The sequence below is a fragment of the Cataglyphis hispanica genome, chromosome 3 (genome assembly GCF_021464435.1).
Source record: "Cataglyphis hispanica isolate Lineage 1 chromosome 3, ULB_Chis1_1.0, whole genome shotgun sequence".
Classification (NCBI taxonomy): Eukaryota; Metazoa; Arthropoda; class Insecta; order Hymenoptera; family Formicidae; genus Cataglyphis; species Cataglyphis hispanica.
The window spans coordinates 2,639,444-2,659,454 of NC_065956.1; the positions used below are offsets into that span (position 1 = coordinate 2,639,444).

General features: G+C 34.1%; 2 protein-coding genes across 2 annotated transcripts; one reads left to right on the plus strand and one right to left on the minus strand.

Moving 5' to 3' along the window:
* Positions 1–4,964: 4,964 nt before the first annotated feature.
* LOC126848093 (cuticle protein 19.8-like) lies at positions 4,965–6,342 on the plus strand. The gene is made up of 2 exons (XM_050588669.1): positions 4,965–5,025; positions 5,441–6,342. The coding sequence occupies exons 1-2, from the start codon at positions 5,014–5,016 to the stop codon at positions 6,254–6,256; spliced, it is 828 nt and encodes a 275-aa protein (XP_050444626.1). The 5' UTR covers positions 4,965–5,013; the 3' UTR covers positions 6,257–6,342.
* An 8,045-nt stretch (positions 6,343–14,387) lies between these two features.
* Positions 14,388–19,965, minus strand: LOC126859405 (polyglutamine-repeat protein pqn-41-like). Its single transcript, XM_050610686.1, has 2 exons — positions 17,971–19,965; positions 14,388–15,236 (listed from the first exon to the last, which is right to left on the minus strand). Exons 1-2 carry the CDS (start codon positions 18,403–18,405, stop codon positions 14,388–14,390), a joined length of 1,284 nt encoding a protein of 427 aa, XP_050466643.1. The 5' UTR covers positions 18,406–19,965.
* Between the last annotated feature and the right edge of the window lie 46 nt (positions 19,966–20,011).

Sequence of the window (20,011 nt, forward strand, 5' to 3'; positions counted from 1 at the left end):
CAACATCGGGATCAGATCGATTCTCTGCTCTCGAAACCCGAAAAATCCGAAGAGCGCACCGGTCATTGTCTTCATCGTCGTCGGGGACTAGGCCACGTCCTTGCCGATGAGTTAGCTAATCTTCCTTTATTCGATCTCTTCGTCCACACGAGAATTATGTTACATAGTACTTTTCTCGGTCTTTCTCTCCTACTCTATCCAATTTTTTTTATCTTCTTTCTTTTCTTTTCTCAGATGTAACAATCCTATCTTACAAATAGTCCATTTTATGAACTTAAACTCTGATATATCGCGAGAATCTATATAATTTGCAGTTGGTGAAAATTCAAATATAGGATATGAATTAATATAATAATTAAGAAGTAAATTAAAATAATGATCTCTGTTCATGTTCGCTAAGAACTTGTAATATTTATATTTTTTTTTATAATTCTCAAGACTTTTTATATAAAAGAAAAGTTGTCTATTTGCTATAATTAAAAAAATTATTTTTTCTTGGGAGAATTGTACATTTTCATATAAGACGATATTCTCTTTCCAAAGTTGTGCAGAAATCATTTTGGATTTAATATAAATTTTTGGTTCTTAATATTTATTATTATAAATTTAACATGTCTTTCTTTTCAGTTACATAATTACTATGAATATAATCAAATGCTTATTCTCATACATGTTTTTTATAGTAAGCTTATGCTTGCAAATCTCTTGATTTTAACTCTCATAATAAATACCATGACTTTCTTTTTTCTTATAGAGACTCTCTTGGCTTTATCATCAAATTACTCATCTCTATAAATTCATAGAGCTCATCCGTCATTCTACTCTCTTTACCAGATGTCTTAGCTCGGCTTTGATCGACGATTTTAATGCCCGCATCTTTGTTAATTCTGTACTATTCGACTAGGCATTCTGATCTATAATATGAAATTGAAAGGCCCTTTATCGCAGAGCTATTTTTTACGTTTGTCATGATTGCTTAGAAATGACGTTAGTAGATATCACAATGTTCTTGCGAGATAATTTTCTTTTTTAAATTGATGACTGAAGTTCATAATTAGTGATTTCAACAACCGAAATGTTCAAGATGATTGAACATCACATTGAAAATCTTACAACATGAGCTAATATTTTTTTCTAATTGAATTTATTTAGTTTTTTGTTACAAATATTAATAAATCTTTATAACATTGAATATTACTAGCATTAAATAAAAATATAAATGATAGAAAGTTATATATATATTTTTACATTCTATAGCTAAATAAATTTATTAATTATAATTAATTATAATATTCTAAGTGTATTGGAGGGGGTGAATACTTTAAATTATAATTCTCTAATATAATTTATTTTAATATCTAATGAGATACTAATTTAAAATTACATTTAAATTAAAGTTTCTTCATCAATTATATCACGTTATTATTGTGTTAATTAGTATATCTACTTCAATCTTTTATCGTTTTTTTATTTCAGTCTTAATTACCAGACATTATCATTGTAACGTGAAATGCATTTTAATCAACGTAACACATTGCACAGTACTGTGCAATAAAGAATTATATATTGCTACTTGCATAAACTTGCGTGAGCGTCGACTGTGCGTTGATCGACATTCAAACAGAATTTAATGGCTATGTAGGCTGTCGCTCTGGGTATCCCAAAGCCAAATAATTATGCGAACTGTTTCGAAATTTATCCCGTGTAATTTTGAAGCCTGACGGATACATCTAGATCTCGAAATACATCACCTGACGCGCGTACATGACAAGCAAACACATTTCACTCAGAACTGATAATAATTGAAAAAGGGAAATTTAATTATAAACGTAAAGACAAATTCGCAAAAATTAATATATGTATAATTATTTTTAATTTAAAACATTGCATACTTATATCACAAGTCTCTACAAGCTATAATTTTTGGTTTATAGTAAAATATTTATACACGATTGGCAATATATATGAAACATAGAAACAGATATTTACATATCGAATGAAACAAAAAGAGAGAAAGAGATTCATGTCACAGAAAGAGAGTTATATATTTATTTTTATTTATTTTACGAATGTGTATAATGTTATATATTGCGTTGAAATTGTACACTTATAGCGATATTTATTCTGTTTTTTAATATTAAAGCAAATGAAAAAATATACAAAGATATCTCACTATCTTTACGTATATGAAGAGAAGAGAGAAAAGCGAAGGTCGTTAAAATTAATACATAAATAAGACGTGCAGATGTATCCCGTTATAGTAATAGTACGCGACTCGCACAATTCGATTTCAAAAGAGAGTTACAAGACTTCTCTCGATAATTGACACGCGCTGCAGGGATCCGGATTAAAATGTTTTCCTCGACCAAGAAGGTGAACAGTTTCAATGTCCAGGATGTAATTTGCTGCCAATTAATGCCGTACGCACGAACTTCCCGCCACGACCTTCAATCTTTCTTATAACTGACTGAATCAAAGTCAACGGGTCTTTTTTTTGTGCCGAACGCGAGAAGAAAGATGACAAAGAGATCTCCATTGATGCTTATACTTTATAAACTGTTGCCCTATATGGAAAACGTCGAACGAGCGTGTTTTCTCGTGACGTAAAAAAAAATACAAGAGAGCAATAATATTATAATATATTTCAATTATTAAATGTGTCCTTTACAAATGCACGATGATAAATTATATGAAATTATGACGATGCAAGATTCAATTATATCAGTATTAATTAAGTTCTTTAACATAAACATCTCTCTTCGCGGTAATAAATTAAAGTGTGATTAAAAAAAAAATTAAATATATGATTATTTAAATATAATTAAAATATTTAATTCTAATATATGTTACGCGGATAATAGATAATCGTAATTAATATTATATATTTATATATTTCTAGACAAGTTTTATAACACATTTCTAGACAGATTTTAATTCATGTCAATTATATAATGAATTAAACTCTGACATAAAATTAAAATCTATCTAGAAATATATATTTTTCCGTAAGTAGAACGGTACGAAAAGCAATTTTGTGCATGCCACGTGCGACATGTCTAAAGTTTCCAAAATCATTTCCTCGATTGTGCAATCGCATATAACGCTCAAACAACGAGCATTTAGTTAGCTTTCAAGTTCCAATATATCGATAATTTGTCGCGTTAATTGAAATAATGTTTTCACGCAGATCTCATGGGCAATAGCGTGGTCCAGGGGATAGAGCGAACGAGAAAAATCGAACGTGACGGTGACGAGCGAAATCTCAAGCTTCGATCGACACGAGATTGCTCGATAATGCCCGCGGGCCCGCAATCGATCGGGGCGGACCTCGCCGTGCGATATTCGCGCGGGCGACCTACCTATTTCTTCTTTATGAAAGTGCTCCACTTCTCTCTCTCTCTCTCTCTCTTTCTTTCCTTCTCTGAACGTCGCACGGGCCCCGATGATGTTAGATGATATGACGCAAGAACGCGTATCCCGTCTTTCGCGACACATTCGGCAAAGACATGTATGGAATGTCTGGAAAGTTTCGCGACAACGATGACGAGGAGGAGGAGGTGGTGGTATTACTTGCGTTTCCTCGACTATGTGGGTGATCTACTTGATAGAGATCACTCATCATATGTGAGAGGATATAGAGTATTCCTGAACACTCGGTCAATTTCGAAAAAGGCATATGTGTCGTGTATTTTTATAAATAATTTTGTCTGCATACGGATTGTTCTAGAATTTGTCAGGAACCCAATCAATTTTCAATCTTAATTTTAAATGACAAAATCCAATATATTTGTGTTAATCTTTTTTTATAAAAAATATTTCTTAAAATATCCTTAAGTAAAAAGAATTTTTATTTTACTGTTGTATTTCAGAATTATTTTAGAACCATTAAAATCGTATTCTAAAAATAAATATGTAACAATCTATCACATATCAAGACATGTTTGTATAAAGATCAATTCCTGTTACGATTGCTTGGAAATACTTGCACTCTATATTATATCTTTAGTCGAATCCAATGGTACAAACTTCTCTTAGGTCTTAGGTAATCATGATAAAAGTCTGTACTATAATTTTCTAATTTATTCTCGATTAATGCCTCATGAGAAATCGTCGAACCATTCAAGGACCGTATACGAGAAGTGACGTTTGGCATGGTCAGTAATATACAGACAAACGTGTATTGCGCAATGACACTTGAGAATTAATTCCGCCGATAGACGGAAAAAGCAGACGAATTGAATTATGACATACTAGAAAAGATAATGAATTATTATCAATATTCACGCATTGACAATTGACTCTTGTTATTATAATTTTCGAAGCTCCTTCCTTATTCACTTTTTAAAATAAAAGAGATAAATCAATCAAAAATGTAAAAAAATGCATAGTCATGATATTCATTCTTTTTATTTTTTACTACTTGCGAATAAGTTTTTATTACACTCTAATAATATAATAATAATATCTACTTTTTTGTATAAGAAATAGAAGGAGAAAAATTTGAATTTTTTTAAATATAATTTTATTTATTATCATTGTAAATGAATAAAATTATTATTATTTTATTGTATATAAAATTGAAAATATATGTGTTTTAATATATTTTATGAAGTTAATATGTTTGTATTCTTTAAAAACATATTTTTTTATTCATCAATGCCTTATTTCTTAAAATAAATAAAGCTGGTATTGCATATATACACACGTAGTTATCGCTATATTAAAGTGAAATTATCAGATACTGTTTTCGCTGAAAAAAATTTCTTGCCTCGCTAGATTGTTCCAAGTGCTTGCGATGTATATGGATCGAGAGCGAGGGTGCGCCATCGCAAGTGCCGGCCAAGTTCAAGTGCGGTCGACCGTCGACGAACTTTCAAAGTCTGGCATCGGGATCGTCGGTGGGGGCCTATACGGTGGTGGTTCGGGCTATCGGGTATATAAAGCCGTTGTGATCAACGCTGCACATCATCAGTCTCGCTTTAGTCGATCCAAAACAACCAAATCCAAGGAACAATGGCGTTCAAGGTAGGTAGAGGATCGCGAACGTGAAGGATCTCCTCGAGTCTGTTAGTCTTCTATATATCTGAAGTCTATTGGACCCGAATCATACACTCGTGTCAAGTGTTTTAAAAAAGTTTATCATATATTGAAATTGTCTTTTGAAAAGTAAAACTCGATTAAAATTGAGTCTTGCATAAATTTATATTTTTAAATATAATAATAAACTGATATCGATATTTAATATGATTAAAAAAACTTAATTGATTAGATTTTTTTCGCTTTCATAGAAGCTATATTTATGTGTTTCAAGAATATAGAGCGCAAGTTTGTCATTTAATATGAAAAATCGACGAATAAAATAATTTTTAAACAATTTAATTAAAAGAAACTCGTAAATTACATAAAACTGAAAATAATTTTATCTCATAATTTTTTACAGTTTGTCGCTTTTGCCGCCCTTGTGGCCGCCGCCAATGCCGGTATCCTCGCCCCCGCTGCTCCAGTCGCTTACGCCGCAGCCCCCGTCGCCAAGGCCGTGGTGGCTAAGACCATCGAGGCTGACTACGATCCGCATCCCCAGTACAGCTACGCATACGATGTGCACGACAGTTTGACCGGCGACGCCAAGAGCCAACAGGAAACCCGCGACGGCGACCTCGTCCAGGGTAGCTACTCCCTTTTGGAGGCTGATGGCACCAGGCGCATCGTCGACTACACCGCTGACCCAGTCAACGGTTTCAACGCCGTAGTCCGCAAGGAGCCTGCCACAGTCGCTGTCAAAGCTGTCGCCCCGGTCGCCGCTGCCCCCATCGCGCACGCTGCACCGTTGGCATACGCCAAATACGCAACTCCCGTGGCACACGCCGCTCCCGTGGCTCATGCCGCTCCCCTCGCCTATGCCGCCCCTGTTGCTAAACTGGCCACCCCCCTCACTTACTCCGCTCCGGTAGCCAAATTAGCAGCCCCGATCTCTTACGCTGCCCCCGTGGCTAAGATCGCCGCCCCCGCTGTCGCTCACGTCGCGCACGCTGCCCCCCTCGCCTATGCCGCGTCCGCCGCACCCCTCGCTTACGCCACGCACGCCGCACCCCTCACTTATGCCGCGCATGCTGCACCCCTTACCTACGCCGCGCACGCCGCACCCTTAGCCTATGCCGCGTCCCCCTTCGCTTATGCCGCACCGGCAACTCCGATCGCTAAGATCGCCGCAGCACCTGCTGCTTACTCTTATGCTCCCGCCTCTTACATCCACTGATCGCGTTGATCGCGCCAGCTCACGTTGTCGACTTAGGCCGAACTTATTTATTTTTATACATTGTATGTTTTTTTCTGTGTGACTGATTAAAAGGAATTATACATATGTATTTGAGACTATACTCACTTACGCTAGATCTCATCAACCCGCTATCCTATTACTGTAATATGCTAATATTACACTACATAATGCACATATAGTATATATGATATAACACATGTGCGGAATATTTGACATTTTTACAAAGAATGCGACGCACATTCATAGATATTTACATATACCGGATTGTGCGTGCAATACCGGGCATTGCCAATTTTTGTGAAGAATTAACAGAATATGGACAAAAACTTCATAGACAAACTAATCCACGAATCTATTCTTAACATAAATAAGAAACAAGAAACGTCAAATACGTCAAGTATACGGCAAATACATTATTATAATCAATAATCAAAGTAAAAAAAAGAAACAGAAATCAAAACAAAGAAAGAGAATAATAGTAAAACAAAAATTATTATTTGCATTTAAAAGATTGACTCTCTTTATATAAAAATTAACATTACTATTACATAAAAATTAACATTAATGTATAAATGTTTTGACAAAGTTTATGCAAAATTTAATCAAAATATTATAATGAATGTGTAAAGATAAATGATGTTGTTTAATTAAAAATAAAATGATTATATTTTTTAAAGATATATGTTTATATAAATTGATGAAAAAGATCGAGCACTTCTCTCTCACTCTGATATCTGTTTGATTATATTTCCGCAAAAGGCTTAATTGATTTTAGTTTATTAATTTAATTTATCGCATGTGCCTGATTATTAATCTTTCCAATAATGCTGGTTTTTAAAGGACTATATCATTTATCTCAATACATTATAAATTACTATATATACATATAATGATTAAATATAATATTCTATACATTATAAAATTATAAAATTTGATGATATTTTTATGTTGTTTGAGTGAAACGCTCTATATTTGATTCATTTATTTGATTTCATCACCGAGAAAATGATTTTGTATCGATAAAAAAAAAATTCAACTTTCTTGATCTTTAAATATTCTTTCTAGCTCTCTCTAAATCTCTCTAAATGTATTTCAGATTTTTAAGACAAGAAAGGTGAACACATATAAAAGGAATGATTATAGCAATCGAAAACTAGATATCGAGCGATTACCACACATAATGTGCTAATCATGTGCGTCATATATGCGACATTCTAGCTTGGGATTGCAACTATTGTATTCTGTGTCATCACACTAATATAAATTCACGACGCGCGATGTCGAAACTCCTCGCTGTTTATGCCGAATCTATTTCATTGTTTCTACGCGTATGTTGGATGTTCGTATAATTTCAAGACATTATCTGAAACCGTGATAATGCGCAGCATTTTTGGCATTTAAACGCAATTTATGTCTTATAGAATGTGGAATTTTTTAATCAAGAGAGTGAAAATCCATCGGTCGAACATATAACGATTCACGGAGAACATTTCATCTATTACGTATTCCAATATTCAATTATATAACGTTATTTACATCTTAATACAAGATTACATCTTTGTAAATTATTTTTCAAGTATTCTGAAGTATTTTATTTGTCAGATTTTCGTAAAACAATTTTTACGATACTTAGTGTTATATAATACATATTGCTGCGTAAACTTCTCGGTCCCGGACCGGGTCCCGCACGCATGCCCTTCATGTATGGGGTAAACTTCTTTCGTGCGTAATATCGCGACGTTTCGCGTAATGTTATTTCTGGCGCTCGCCAGAAATGACCCACTTTCTCCGCTTTTCGCTCGTCCTTTCTCGAACACCTCCCCGCGGCCGCGCAAGGATCGCGACGAAGCTCCACTTTTGTTCCCCGGTCTCGATTGACCGATTGCACCATTGCACCATTGCATCGCTTAAGAATCGCAGGCACGACAATGAGAGAACATCGATTTTTGCGGACGCGATGTTGAGTTTTCGTAGACCGATAATGACTTGCACATAGTTCGTGGCTCGAATCGAGATAATTCGACTTATTCTGATCAAGGACTCTGACCGAACCGGAATTAAAACTGATAACAGTTCCATAACCGTTTCTTTTTTTTTTTAATCAGACCGAAACAATATAAACCACATTTAAATTCTGTTAAATTTATGATACCGGAACCATTACCGGACCGTTAAATTATTTTCAGTTTATTCGGTATTTTTTGGGTTTTTGCATAATTTATTTCTATAAAATATTTTATATTCATGATTTTATTTGTTTGGGTTGTAATATATTCTAGAACTTCTTTCTTTCTCTTTCGTTTTCACTTTTTATAATATAAATATTTTAGGGAGCCAGAAACGGGAAAAAAGTCATCGAAAAATAATAAACTTGATAAAAATAGAATATTTTTAAAAAGTCAAAAATAGAAGAAATAATGAATTAAAAACAATAAATGTAAATAAAAATAATTACTTTTAGAATAAAGTCTTTTTATTTTCAAGAAAATAAAAAAAATTATTTACATTTTGTAATATTTTTTTTTATTTTATAATGAAATATATATATAAAAAGAAAACAAGTAAGTTTAATAATTTCTATATTTTTACATAAAAAAACAATAATATAATTGCTAATAAAATATAATATAATTTATTATAAAAATGATAGAAAAGCAATAAAAGAACCTAAATCAGAAAAAACCGTATTTTAAACGGTTTCGGTTTCCTTTATTTATCAAGAGATCGAAACTGGAACAGTTATTAAATGTTTTATTAAACCATAACCAACATTAAATACACCATAATTTTGTTTCGGTCCGACTCCTCGATTTTGATATAATTGGAGCAAACATGTTTTACCGAATAATTCTTTTACTTTAATACTCGCTCTATTAATTCGCATAATTATTATTATCATGATTAATATTCGATTCTACTTCATCATAAACATTTAGAAACGTAGTTTTATTCGATCTAATTAAAAATTAAAATTACAAAATATTCCCTTTATTTCATATACATATATATATATATATATATATAATTATTGATGTAATCTTTTTTAATCAAATTTTCAGTCTTAACCAAATTAAGAAAAAGTCAACTGTAAACTATATACATGTATATCGAGCCTTAAAATTATATGCTAATCGAAGTCCACTTAAGATAAAGTTGACGTTATACGGATTAGATGATCTAATATCTATTATGTGTTGCCAAATCGTGATCCCCGTATCGCGCCGGAATAGCGTCTCGCAAGACTCTCATATACAGCACGTGAGAAAAAACACGTGTAGTATAGAGGAAGAAGAATTGCACATGTGTGTGAGCCACCGAATTCGAGCTCGCTCGTTTGCGCGCGACCTATTTGCCATGGGAGAAAGGCGTCCAAATTCCTGGGCTCGATTTAAATTGCGTTGTTGCATAACAGGGCGGACCGTTTTTCGGGAAGCACGTGCACGTTACATGCGATATATTCGACCGGCGATTCCAGAAGATAGAAATGATCGATACGACGAGAACAATATCATCCAAGGCAATAATGGCCTTGATGCCAAGGTTATCGTCGTTTCACGCTTTCTATTATATTATTATACTATACCATTGTTCTGCTACTAGTATTTATTAATAATATCGGAAGCATTTTATCTATCAGACACTATAGGCACAGAATCTATTAATTTCTCTATAATTTGAAAAACTTTTGCTCTTTTTCTTATCTATATGTGTATTCTCTTATCTCTAGTTTCTCATTTGTGTATAATAAATGTTTAGATGTGAATGCAAAATATATCACAGAAAAGGAGAGAGAGAGAGAGAGAGAGAAATAGTTCTAGTGGAGAAAAGATTTATTAATTACTTTTTTTGCTGATAAAATCAGAAGTACAAAATCAATCAAACTATAAATAAAGGTAAATGTCATTTTCGACGGCGAAACCGGCAATTAGAAATGCAAATTCGAGGGCGTGACCGTGTTATATATGTAAACTTTCCTTCATGGCGATATATTACCAATTAATATTTATTGGATTGATCTTGCTCTCACTTCATATCTCATATGATCTTCGCGACTACTCGTTAGCGCAGTAGTTTCTTGTATACGAGGATAAGCCTCGTTATAAGTCGGCCCGAACGCGATTTACGCGTTCGAAAAGAGTACAACGTATCACGCAGTATGCGTGGAAAACAAAGCAACTTTTAAAAGAAATTATTTGCGACAATGATAAAACGTTGTATACAAATCAAATATGATATATTACGTTATCTGATTTCTCTGATTGATAAAATATATATTTTTGTAAACGATCACATTGATAAAATTATAACTAATTATTTAAAACTCATGAAACATTGCCCCATTTTCATAATAATGATTTATCAACAATGATATATTTTTCTTTGCTTTTTTTATAAGCACATGGCATACTTTCTTTAATTCCTTCTCCTCTCTCATGTTTCATCATTTTTATCCGACAGCAAACATTAACGATCGACAGACTACCTTGACGGGCATTTACATTTGTTTCGTTTATACATTTTTAACTTTGCGCGCAATGGATCGATGACAAATGATAAAACCAAAGAAACATTTTTAACGTTAAATGTATTTTACTCGCACGCAAATTGGCATCTCGACACTGATTTATGGAAAGTAAGACGATTGACTAACAGCGATAATTTTACGATGCATTTAAGGAACATTCGATATGCATTAAAAGCGCGCAATATTTACTCGACCCCTTTTTACTTTCGTCGATAGCCTTGATTTCTACAAGCGTGGATAAATGATAAAAAGATGCACAACCTTAATCGGCGAGTATGTATCCCGTCGAGGGACGTTCATACACAGGACTCTCATTCGTCGAAAACGTCCGCTTAAAGCAGACAGGACATTGTGTATCCGCTTCAATTTGACTTTGTGACTCATTGCGGATAAATTATTTCCAACGTAAATTTTTAATTAACTGTAATGAGTGTCATAATATATATAATAAACTGCATATTTCAAGATAGAGACATTATAAGAAAATAATAACTTTTTTTGCATTTAATTATTAAAAATAAATTATATTATACGTGATCTTTTATACATCGAATTTTCTTAAGAATTAACGCAAAGATAGAGAGAAGAAGACATTGAGTGAATACGATATGCTCTGTTCATTTAATTCATCAAATCGAATGTACTCAGGTCACGATGTAGTTGCAGTTAGCGCAAATGCTACGTGCACACTTTACAAATTGAATGACAGACGCTATTAACGACGCAGTTTCATGATTTTGCACAATCATACACACACAATTACGTCTTATAATAAATTTAGACAATCTAGAGGAAAAGATAAAAGCTGCATAACTTTTCCTATTTTCTTTTTCCACAAAAAACTGAGATTTTTCATTTGAATAATTTTTAGAAAAGCACAAACAAAGATATAAAGATATAAAATAATATAATTAAATAAAATTGGAGACAAATATTTTTCTCGTCAGTTTTCCGCACACAGTTGAAAAATTTGTGTTAAATATAATAGATATCACATATGCCAGACAAATTTTTGTATTAATTTACATAATATGTATATGTTAAATGGTGACAATAATACTATTAGTGACACCGTACATTATTAATATTTTAATACAAAATAAGTGCAAACCTCAAAGTAATTTTAAATAAATTTTGTATAAAATCAACACATTTTTATTGATAAAATTAATTTGAAAAAATATTATTGACGGTCTGTAGTCATTGTCACTTCTATTGTAGAATAAAATCAACAATTTTTTCTTTAAATTTTAACAGATAAATCCTGTCACTGATAATACGGAACATATGTGCTGTGTAAAATTAAAAATAGCAAATTATATTATTTATTACACTTTTTTCAGTTGTTTTAATTATTTAACACTTGAGTTTAATTAATAACACAATAGTATTACGTTAAATTAACCACATGAATATGTTAAATATTTAATCAAAATTTTGGCACAAATTTTGGTTAAATATTTAATCAAAACCGATATATTTTTTAACAAGAAAACACAAATTTTCCAACTGTGCAAAAATATTCAGGCGGAAAGCGGTCGAATATATTATAATCGAATCGACAAAAAAAACCGTGCGTCCAACCCGGGGCGATTTTGCTTACTCGGATTCCGGACCGGTCTCTATCTCTCTCTCTGTCAAAAGCAAACCGGTCTTTCGGGCGCACGTAATACGGGCGCGATTACGAGGTGCCGCATAGTGACATTGGGCGCGGATCTTTGACGGCCGCGGCTGCAGTTTTCTGTTCGGTGAAAGTCGATTTGCGCGCGCGAACTACTCTCATTCTCGTCTCCTTTCTTCGTTCCGCCGACGGCGATTTTTTCGATAGCTGCATTCCTCTTCAACATGTCGCGAAAAAAAAATAACACGTCGTGCTTTTCTCGCAGGTTTAATCCGTATTATGTATGTACGTGTCGCACTTTTTTTACAAGAGAGAGTTTGCCTTTCGCACGCGAATAATAGCTTACATAATCTGTCGCGATAATCGAGACATTTGAGTTTCAATTAATTCGCATCAGTTAAATCTTGTTTTAAATTAATAACCATTATTTTTTTTTAATATACTAGATATTTAATATATTTAGAAAAACTTAATATATTTTTAATATATATGTAAATATAAATTTTGAAATAGATCAAAGTAAAAAATATAAAAAAAAATGCGAAGTAAAATATTATACTATTTAAAAAGGGAATCTTGTCATATAAACAATTTTCATATAAAAAATTCTAATGCAATTTAGACTTGACAACTAATTTATTTGTTTCTCTTGTGAGCAACTAATTATATATTATAGAATTTTTAATTATAACAAGAGAGTGCGATAAATTCTCTGTCCCGAAATTTTTCTACCGATAAACAGAGATCAAATTAATTAGTTATAGATAGAATGATAAATAAATGCAACATCTAACTTTAAATAAATGTATATTTTTTTACTTTATCATATCAAAGCTTTATTGGAAAAACTATTGCAGTAGAACATGCCGTTCACTGATCAGACGCCCGAACGCACAATGATCGCAACTACTCGCGCGTCTGACTCGCGTTAAGCTCTACTACTTTCTCTGTGAAGAAAAATTGATTATTCAAAAAATATTAATTTTTTCACTTTATTTAAAGAATTCTATTCATCAATATGCAATATTTTTCAACATATAACCTGTGCAATCTATTTCTTTTGCGTTACCAAAAGAACTTGTATTTTATTTCAAAATCTGTAATGAGTGTCGCGTGAAGTTTAACTTCGACTTTCAATTTAACTCCTCTCACTTGAAACGTTTTCGTTTGATGATTAATGCAATTTTGATATATCATTGCGTATAAGAATATTCCAAAGAAAGCTGGCATACAATAGTGCATTATAAAAAAAGCCAGAGAATTTTACACGTTACAAGGTACTCTCATCAAGAGATTCAGTAAAGGTATCCAATAAAGATGTCAATAAGCATCACCATTTATGACGACTATTAATCGTTAACGATTATAACAATCAGCTTTTTTTTTCATACTCCGCTAGAAGTTAAATGCGTCGCGCGTAATCGAAGGTCGCGTTACGTGTACATACACGCATACGTGTCTACGTATATTTCTTACGTAAACACGACTGCAGAAATCCGGGACCCGGCGTGCGTAACAACGGACCCGGGGCCCGTGTTGCGTAACTCTGCGATGGATTGAATCTCGACGTGTCAGCCGGAATGATCAACCGGCTCGTGATCGATATGCGACATCGATGACATTGATCGACGCACGTCCAGAGCTTGTCAGCTTTTACTGTTGCGCGCACCCACGCGATTAACATGACTGTAATGACGTAATCGAGCAGAGTTGACACAATGCAGCCAGTATATATGTATATATGTAGCTTTATTATTATTATTATTATTATTATTATTTCGCGTACTCTCCAAAATAAAAATAGGCAATCTGTATTGTATCGAAAAAATAATAAAAAAAGAAATCGATGCGTTTATAAGTAACTCATATGGTAAACAATTTTTATTGCAGTTTCATCGTTTATAACTGGGGTAAAAACAACGAGGTACAAACTGGTTGCAACTCGAGATGCGCACGAGTAAAATTTATGCTAATGCGGTAGCGGGGCTGTAAGCGAGACCAGTGAGGGGTGCAGCATAGGCGAACGGCGAGTAGTACGCGGCGCTATAGGGATAAGTCGGATAAGTGGCTATCGCCTTGGCCGGGAGACCGATGAATCGGGCGCTCGCTGTTGGCTGTTGCTCCTGACCGGCAATGATAGTCCGTGCGGGTGCGGCGGCCTGCTGTTGTCGGCGATCCTGCTGCTGCTCCTGTTGCTGCTGCTCCTGCTGCTGCTGGATCTGCAATCTCGACGATCGCCTCTGTTGCTCCTGCAACTGTCGCTCCTGCTGTTGACGTTGTTGCTCCTGCAATCGCTGTAATTGCTGACGCTGAATCTCCTGCTCGCGCGTCGCCGATCTCGCCGATGTCGAGAGACCCGATGATCGAGCCTCGACCACCTCGACGTCGGAGTCGGGCCCACTAGCGGGTATCGATGGCGCTGGATTGACTGGCGTCAGGGCTGGTCCAAACGAGGCCGGAGCGATCGGTGCCAGGGCGGCCGGTCTAAGAGGCGCCGCGACGGCGGCGATCACTGGTTCTCTGCTGACGATCGCGTTGAATCCGTTGATCGGATCCGCGGTATACTCGACGATGCGACGCGTACCGTCGGCCTCGATCAGGCTGTAACTGCCCCTCACGATGTCGCCGTTACGGGTCTCGTATTGGGCCTTGGAGTCGCCGGTCACCGCGTCTTGCACGTCGTACGCGAAGCTGTACTGCGGAGCTGCGTCAAACTCCTCCAGCTTCGCCAAGGGCGCCGTCGCTGCTAGCACGGCGGGCACCACCGCTCCGCGAGCGAGCGCCGTCAGTCCCAGGAACAAGAAGATCTGTAAATTCGTCGACGGTTATTGATGACATTTTGATTGCTTTGTCAAATTTATAGAACTTTTTATTAATTTTTAAGAATCGCAGGTTGTAATAAAGATGTAGTAAATTAAATGTTCTTTTTTTTATACGTAAGATATTGTAATATTTCGATGCAATATATGAACGTATTTGAATAGAATCGACATAAGATAAGAATTTTAGAGATGAAATTCTAACGCTCTAATCTCTCTCCGATTTCTCTTACCGTGCCGGCCATGTTTGTTTGCGGGAGGATCGTCAGAAGACTGATACTCCGGGATAAGATCGTTCGTACTTTTATACGCTGTCATCGACGTTCGTGTCATCCGCGACGATGATCCTCGTAGCCGAACTCGCGCCAATGCCACCCACGTCCCCACCTAATCACCGTCTGTCTTCATTTCTCTCCTTTTCCTCTCCTTTTAACTCTATGTCTTTTTCTGGGGCCGTGCGGTGACCTCCGTGACAATCATTGCGATGTACAGGGAGTCCGCAATGTTGTACCAATGTTTGACCCGTCGTTGTATGTACGAAACTTTATGTTTCTTCATATCGTCGATGCATACACGCGACTTGGATGTCAATGTGCCGAAGACGCGAGGTCGTTCGACGAAATCGCGTGTCCGAGCACATCAAATATTTTCGTCCTGTTTTATCCTAACCGACGATGAAATGACCGACTAGATAAAATTCACATAAACATATCCGTAAGAGAAGTAATGGAGAGCAAGAATGCAATTATTACTCGAAATAACATTATTACTCGAAATAAAGGTCGAAATATGGAAGGTAAAATTAAAATGGATTTAAGTGGAATTAATCAATAGAAAATGTAGCTATATGTGACGATGTATAAATAATCGAAACATAAGTAAAAATTAAAACAAACGTCAATATAAAAGATCCTATTAATTTAAAATTATAAACATAAAAATAAAGATGTTATAGAGCGAGAGTAAACAACAACAAAAAGCCGCGACAGTATGTAAGAACTTGGTCAAAAAATAAAAGAAACAAAATTTTTTTTAAAATAGTCACATGTATCACATGAGGCGTGACATCTCGATGGAGGAACTGTAATTTAAAGATACGACAAAAAGTATTCCTATAATATTAAATTTCTATATATAATATATATAGATTAATTAATATATTAACAATATTTAATATTATAAAACAATATTAAATATTATAAAACAAATATATTAACAAATATTAATGTTTACATTAAAATATTAATTGGTCTAAAATCATCAGCCTCTCGACATGTAAAGAAGAAGCGTTGCTCAATGCCAGTCTGAACCCAATGCAAGCGAACGATTGATAACCGAAATCCACGCGTAATCGTACGCTACGCACGCATGTACGCGCGTTGTGTGCCAATACATATCGAATACAGTCGGTCAATCAAGGTCGTTCGACGAAAGCGCATTCTACACAATCGATCAAATTCTATTACGCATTCATAGCGGGAACGATGAGTCTGTTAACATCGATCGACGCATAGTAGTATTGCGTTAATTATCAGATACGTAATCGATAACCGTTATTGCTCTGCTTGCTTTCTCACATGTATATATGTGGCGTTTATGTTAAAATTTTGTAAATATATTTTAATTTAAAATTTGTGTATGTAAATGAATGTTTTCAATCAAGTTTGAAATTATTGAAAAAGAATATCATCAAAGTCTTATATTTGGTTTGGCGTGTTCGCTAAATTGAAACATTCGATTCTAAAATTAATATATGTATTCTATTCAATTCTATTCAATATGCATTCTATTTAATTAATCGATTTAAAATAATTAATGTTAGTAAAAAAGAGTTTTATATAAAATATAGAAATTATTTATATTTTTTTTACACAAGTTTATCTTTTTATATTTTAATATCATCTTTAATATCTGTCAAAACAAATTTAACAATGTATAATGCAAAACCAATCAAGCTTAGAAAAGCGTAAATGTGTTATCAATTCTCAATAAGAAAGTGATGAGGGTGATTTTTAAAAAATATAACACTTTCAAAGAACGTTTTGTACAGATATTGTATTGAATTAATTGTATTGAATTTTTTTATCTACAATATTTTTTTACATTTATATTTTTCGATTTTGGAAATACATATATTCGTACAAAATTAAATATAATGAGCTAACGTAGAAGAGTTTAAATCTTTAAAATATGTGTAAAAAATGTGTTTCTTTAATTCTTATGGGATATATAAAAAGATACAAAATATTATATCAAATATAATATTATATCAAATATAATATAAAATCAAAATATTATATCAAATATAATATATCAAATATAAGTTTTTATTAAATTTTTTTCAAATTTTGTATTTAATGTATAATTGCTAAACCTTCCACAGTATTCACATAAATTAATTTATGGCTCGAAATCTAATTCACACATAAAGTTTATGTGTTATTACATAATTTTATGTCATTATCATGTATTCAAGTAATAATTCATGAATTCATGAGTCACACGCTAAACAAAAAAAAAAGTCTACAAAAAACACAAATAGTTTTTACGCGCAAATAACGTGAAAAGATAAACATGTAAGATGGGACAGTTATTCAGAGAACAAAATTATTTTTCACTCGCATAATTTGTAAAATATCTTTATTAAAAAATAGCTAACAATTTTTTGCGATACATATAATGACTAGTGTTCGTTCGATATTATAATATTGTAAAAGTATCCGTATCAAGGGTGATAAATGAGTGGCTGCGCTGCAACATTGACGGGTTTCACCACCGCTAGAGGCTCTCGACGAACCACGGCGTTGAAACCGTTCACCGGGTCGGCGGTATACTCGACGATTCGTCTTGTACCATCAGCTTCTAAGAGGGAGTAGCTGCCACTAACAACGTCACCGTTCCTGCTTTCATGCTGGCTCTTTGTGTCACCAGTCAGCGTATCTTGGACGTCGTAGGCATAAGAGTACTGAGGATAAGGATCGAAATTTGCGTTGTCGATCTCAAGTTTGGCGATTGGAAGAGCTGCAGCTGGAACAGCTGGAATGGCTGACAGAGCTGGTGATGGGACAGCTGCGCTTCTACATACCGCTAGCACCGCTGCACTTAGGACGATTACTGATGACTGTAATACAGTGTAATATATTAATATAACGTAATGATACATATATTGAAGAAAGGTATGGGATCTGTCATTATTTCTAAAAAAAATTCATATTATTTTATTAATTTTTTTTCTCTTTATCAAAAATTGTTTTAAAAATACTCTAAACTAAGATCGATCAAATAAAAGTTGATATCATTGTATATAATTTTTAGCGTACCTTGCAAGTCATTTTTTCGCTCGTTGTGATTCTATAGAACAATAAATGTGTCGCGAACAAGACTGACGTTCAATCGAGCAATGACAAACGTATTTATAGGAGCATCGGGGTGATCGTCGGCATCCCCCATTGCATCATAAACAGCCTACAAAGTAGTTTAGTACGTGATGTGATGACAGAAATTTCGCTCTCGATTTTACGACTTTCCGTTATGCGCATCGACGATGAAGAAAGTTACAAACGCTGAAATATATTGACCGTTTATTTCTCATGTGATCATTTAATCGTGATTATCGCGGGATCATGAAATTATCGCTTATCACACTTGCTATGGAATCTGATAGCATAAAAACGCTCTATTAACAGATAAATATTCTACTCGCGAATTTTTGTCCCGCGAAATTGCCTTTCAAAATTTATAATGATAGGAACGGACATAAAAATCGTACATAAAAACCAGTTTTATATTGCAAATTTTAATGCGGTGTGATTACAAGTTGATCTGACGAGATCAATTTCAGCGAGGCTTTCGAAAATTAATTTTAAAAGTAAAAAAACGACATGTATGATTTAACAGCACTGAGTGTTTTTTCAAGATTGCGAAAATATACGTAATGTATAAGGCGTAAAGAGACAAATAAAATTCTCCTATGAAGTGCCGATGCTTTCACCCTTGCGTAATTCCAACGATTTTGGTATCAGCCATAAATATAACGCTTCCGTCGCAGGAATGTGACGAAGTGAGAATATCAAATGTATGAGAATGATTCATTCTTTTTTTTGAAACAGTCGCGTACTTATTTCGCTTTCAGGTGTCAAAGTACGTGATATGATTATCATGATCATTTTTATTTGCCATTGATAAAACCAGAAATCTTTCTTTTTTTGTGCAACTCAAAATTAATATTCTGTGATTCGCAAGCTTGATAAAATTTATACTAAAGTTCGAGTTGCAAAATCCGCATTCTTTTTCTTTTTTTAATTTATCGCTTCCTGTACAAATCGTATAAACAAAGATTCAAAACAATTATAGATAATTGCATTATTTATTTTAAGATTCCATAAATTCTGGAATTTCTCTTTCTCTTCTAAATTTTTTTTTTTTTGCGTCACAAAAATATTATCGATTGTCCCCGAGACACAATAAATTGCACATGCGTTAGGAGCGTGAATCATCTCTGTCTCGTCTCTTCTTCCTTCATAAACAGAGATGAGTCATTTGGTATGTACAATTAACGGGAGACGAGCGCCGATCGTGACCGTGAAACAAGTTCGCAAACTCGCTTGCTTACGCAACGTTTTATCGTTGCGCAGTGTTTCTTTGCTCATCCTTCCTGCCGCATCTCGCGGAAATATACTATATGGAAAATATAAAAATTTAATTATCAAGGACAAATTGTACAAAACACAAAATAGCCAAATAAAGTTACATGAAATATATAATACAAG

Bases quoted from the DNA above. Each gene is read 5' to 3' on its own strand.
- LOC126859405 (XM_050610686.1), bottom strand. From the start codon at position 18,405: ATGTATCATTACGTTATATTAATATATTACACTGTATTACAGTCATCA. The intron at 15,237-17,970 runs TGATACGGATAC...CCGTCGACGAAT, and splicing joins AGCCACTCATTTATCACCCT to TTACAGATCTTCTTGTTCCT.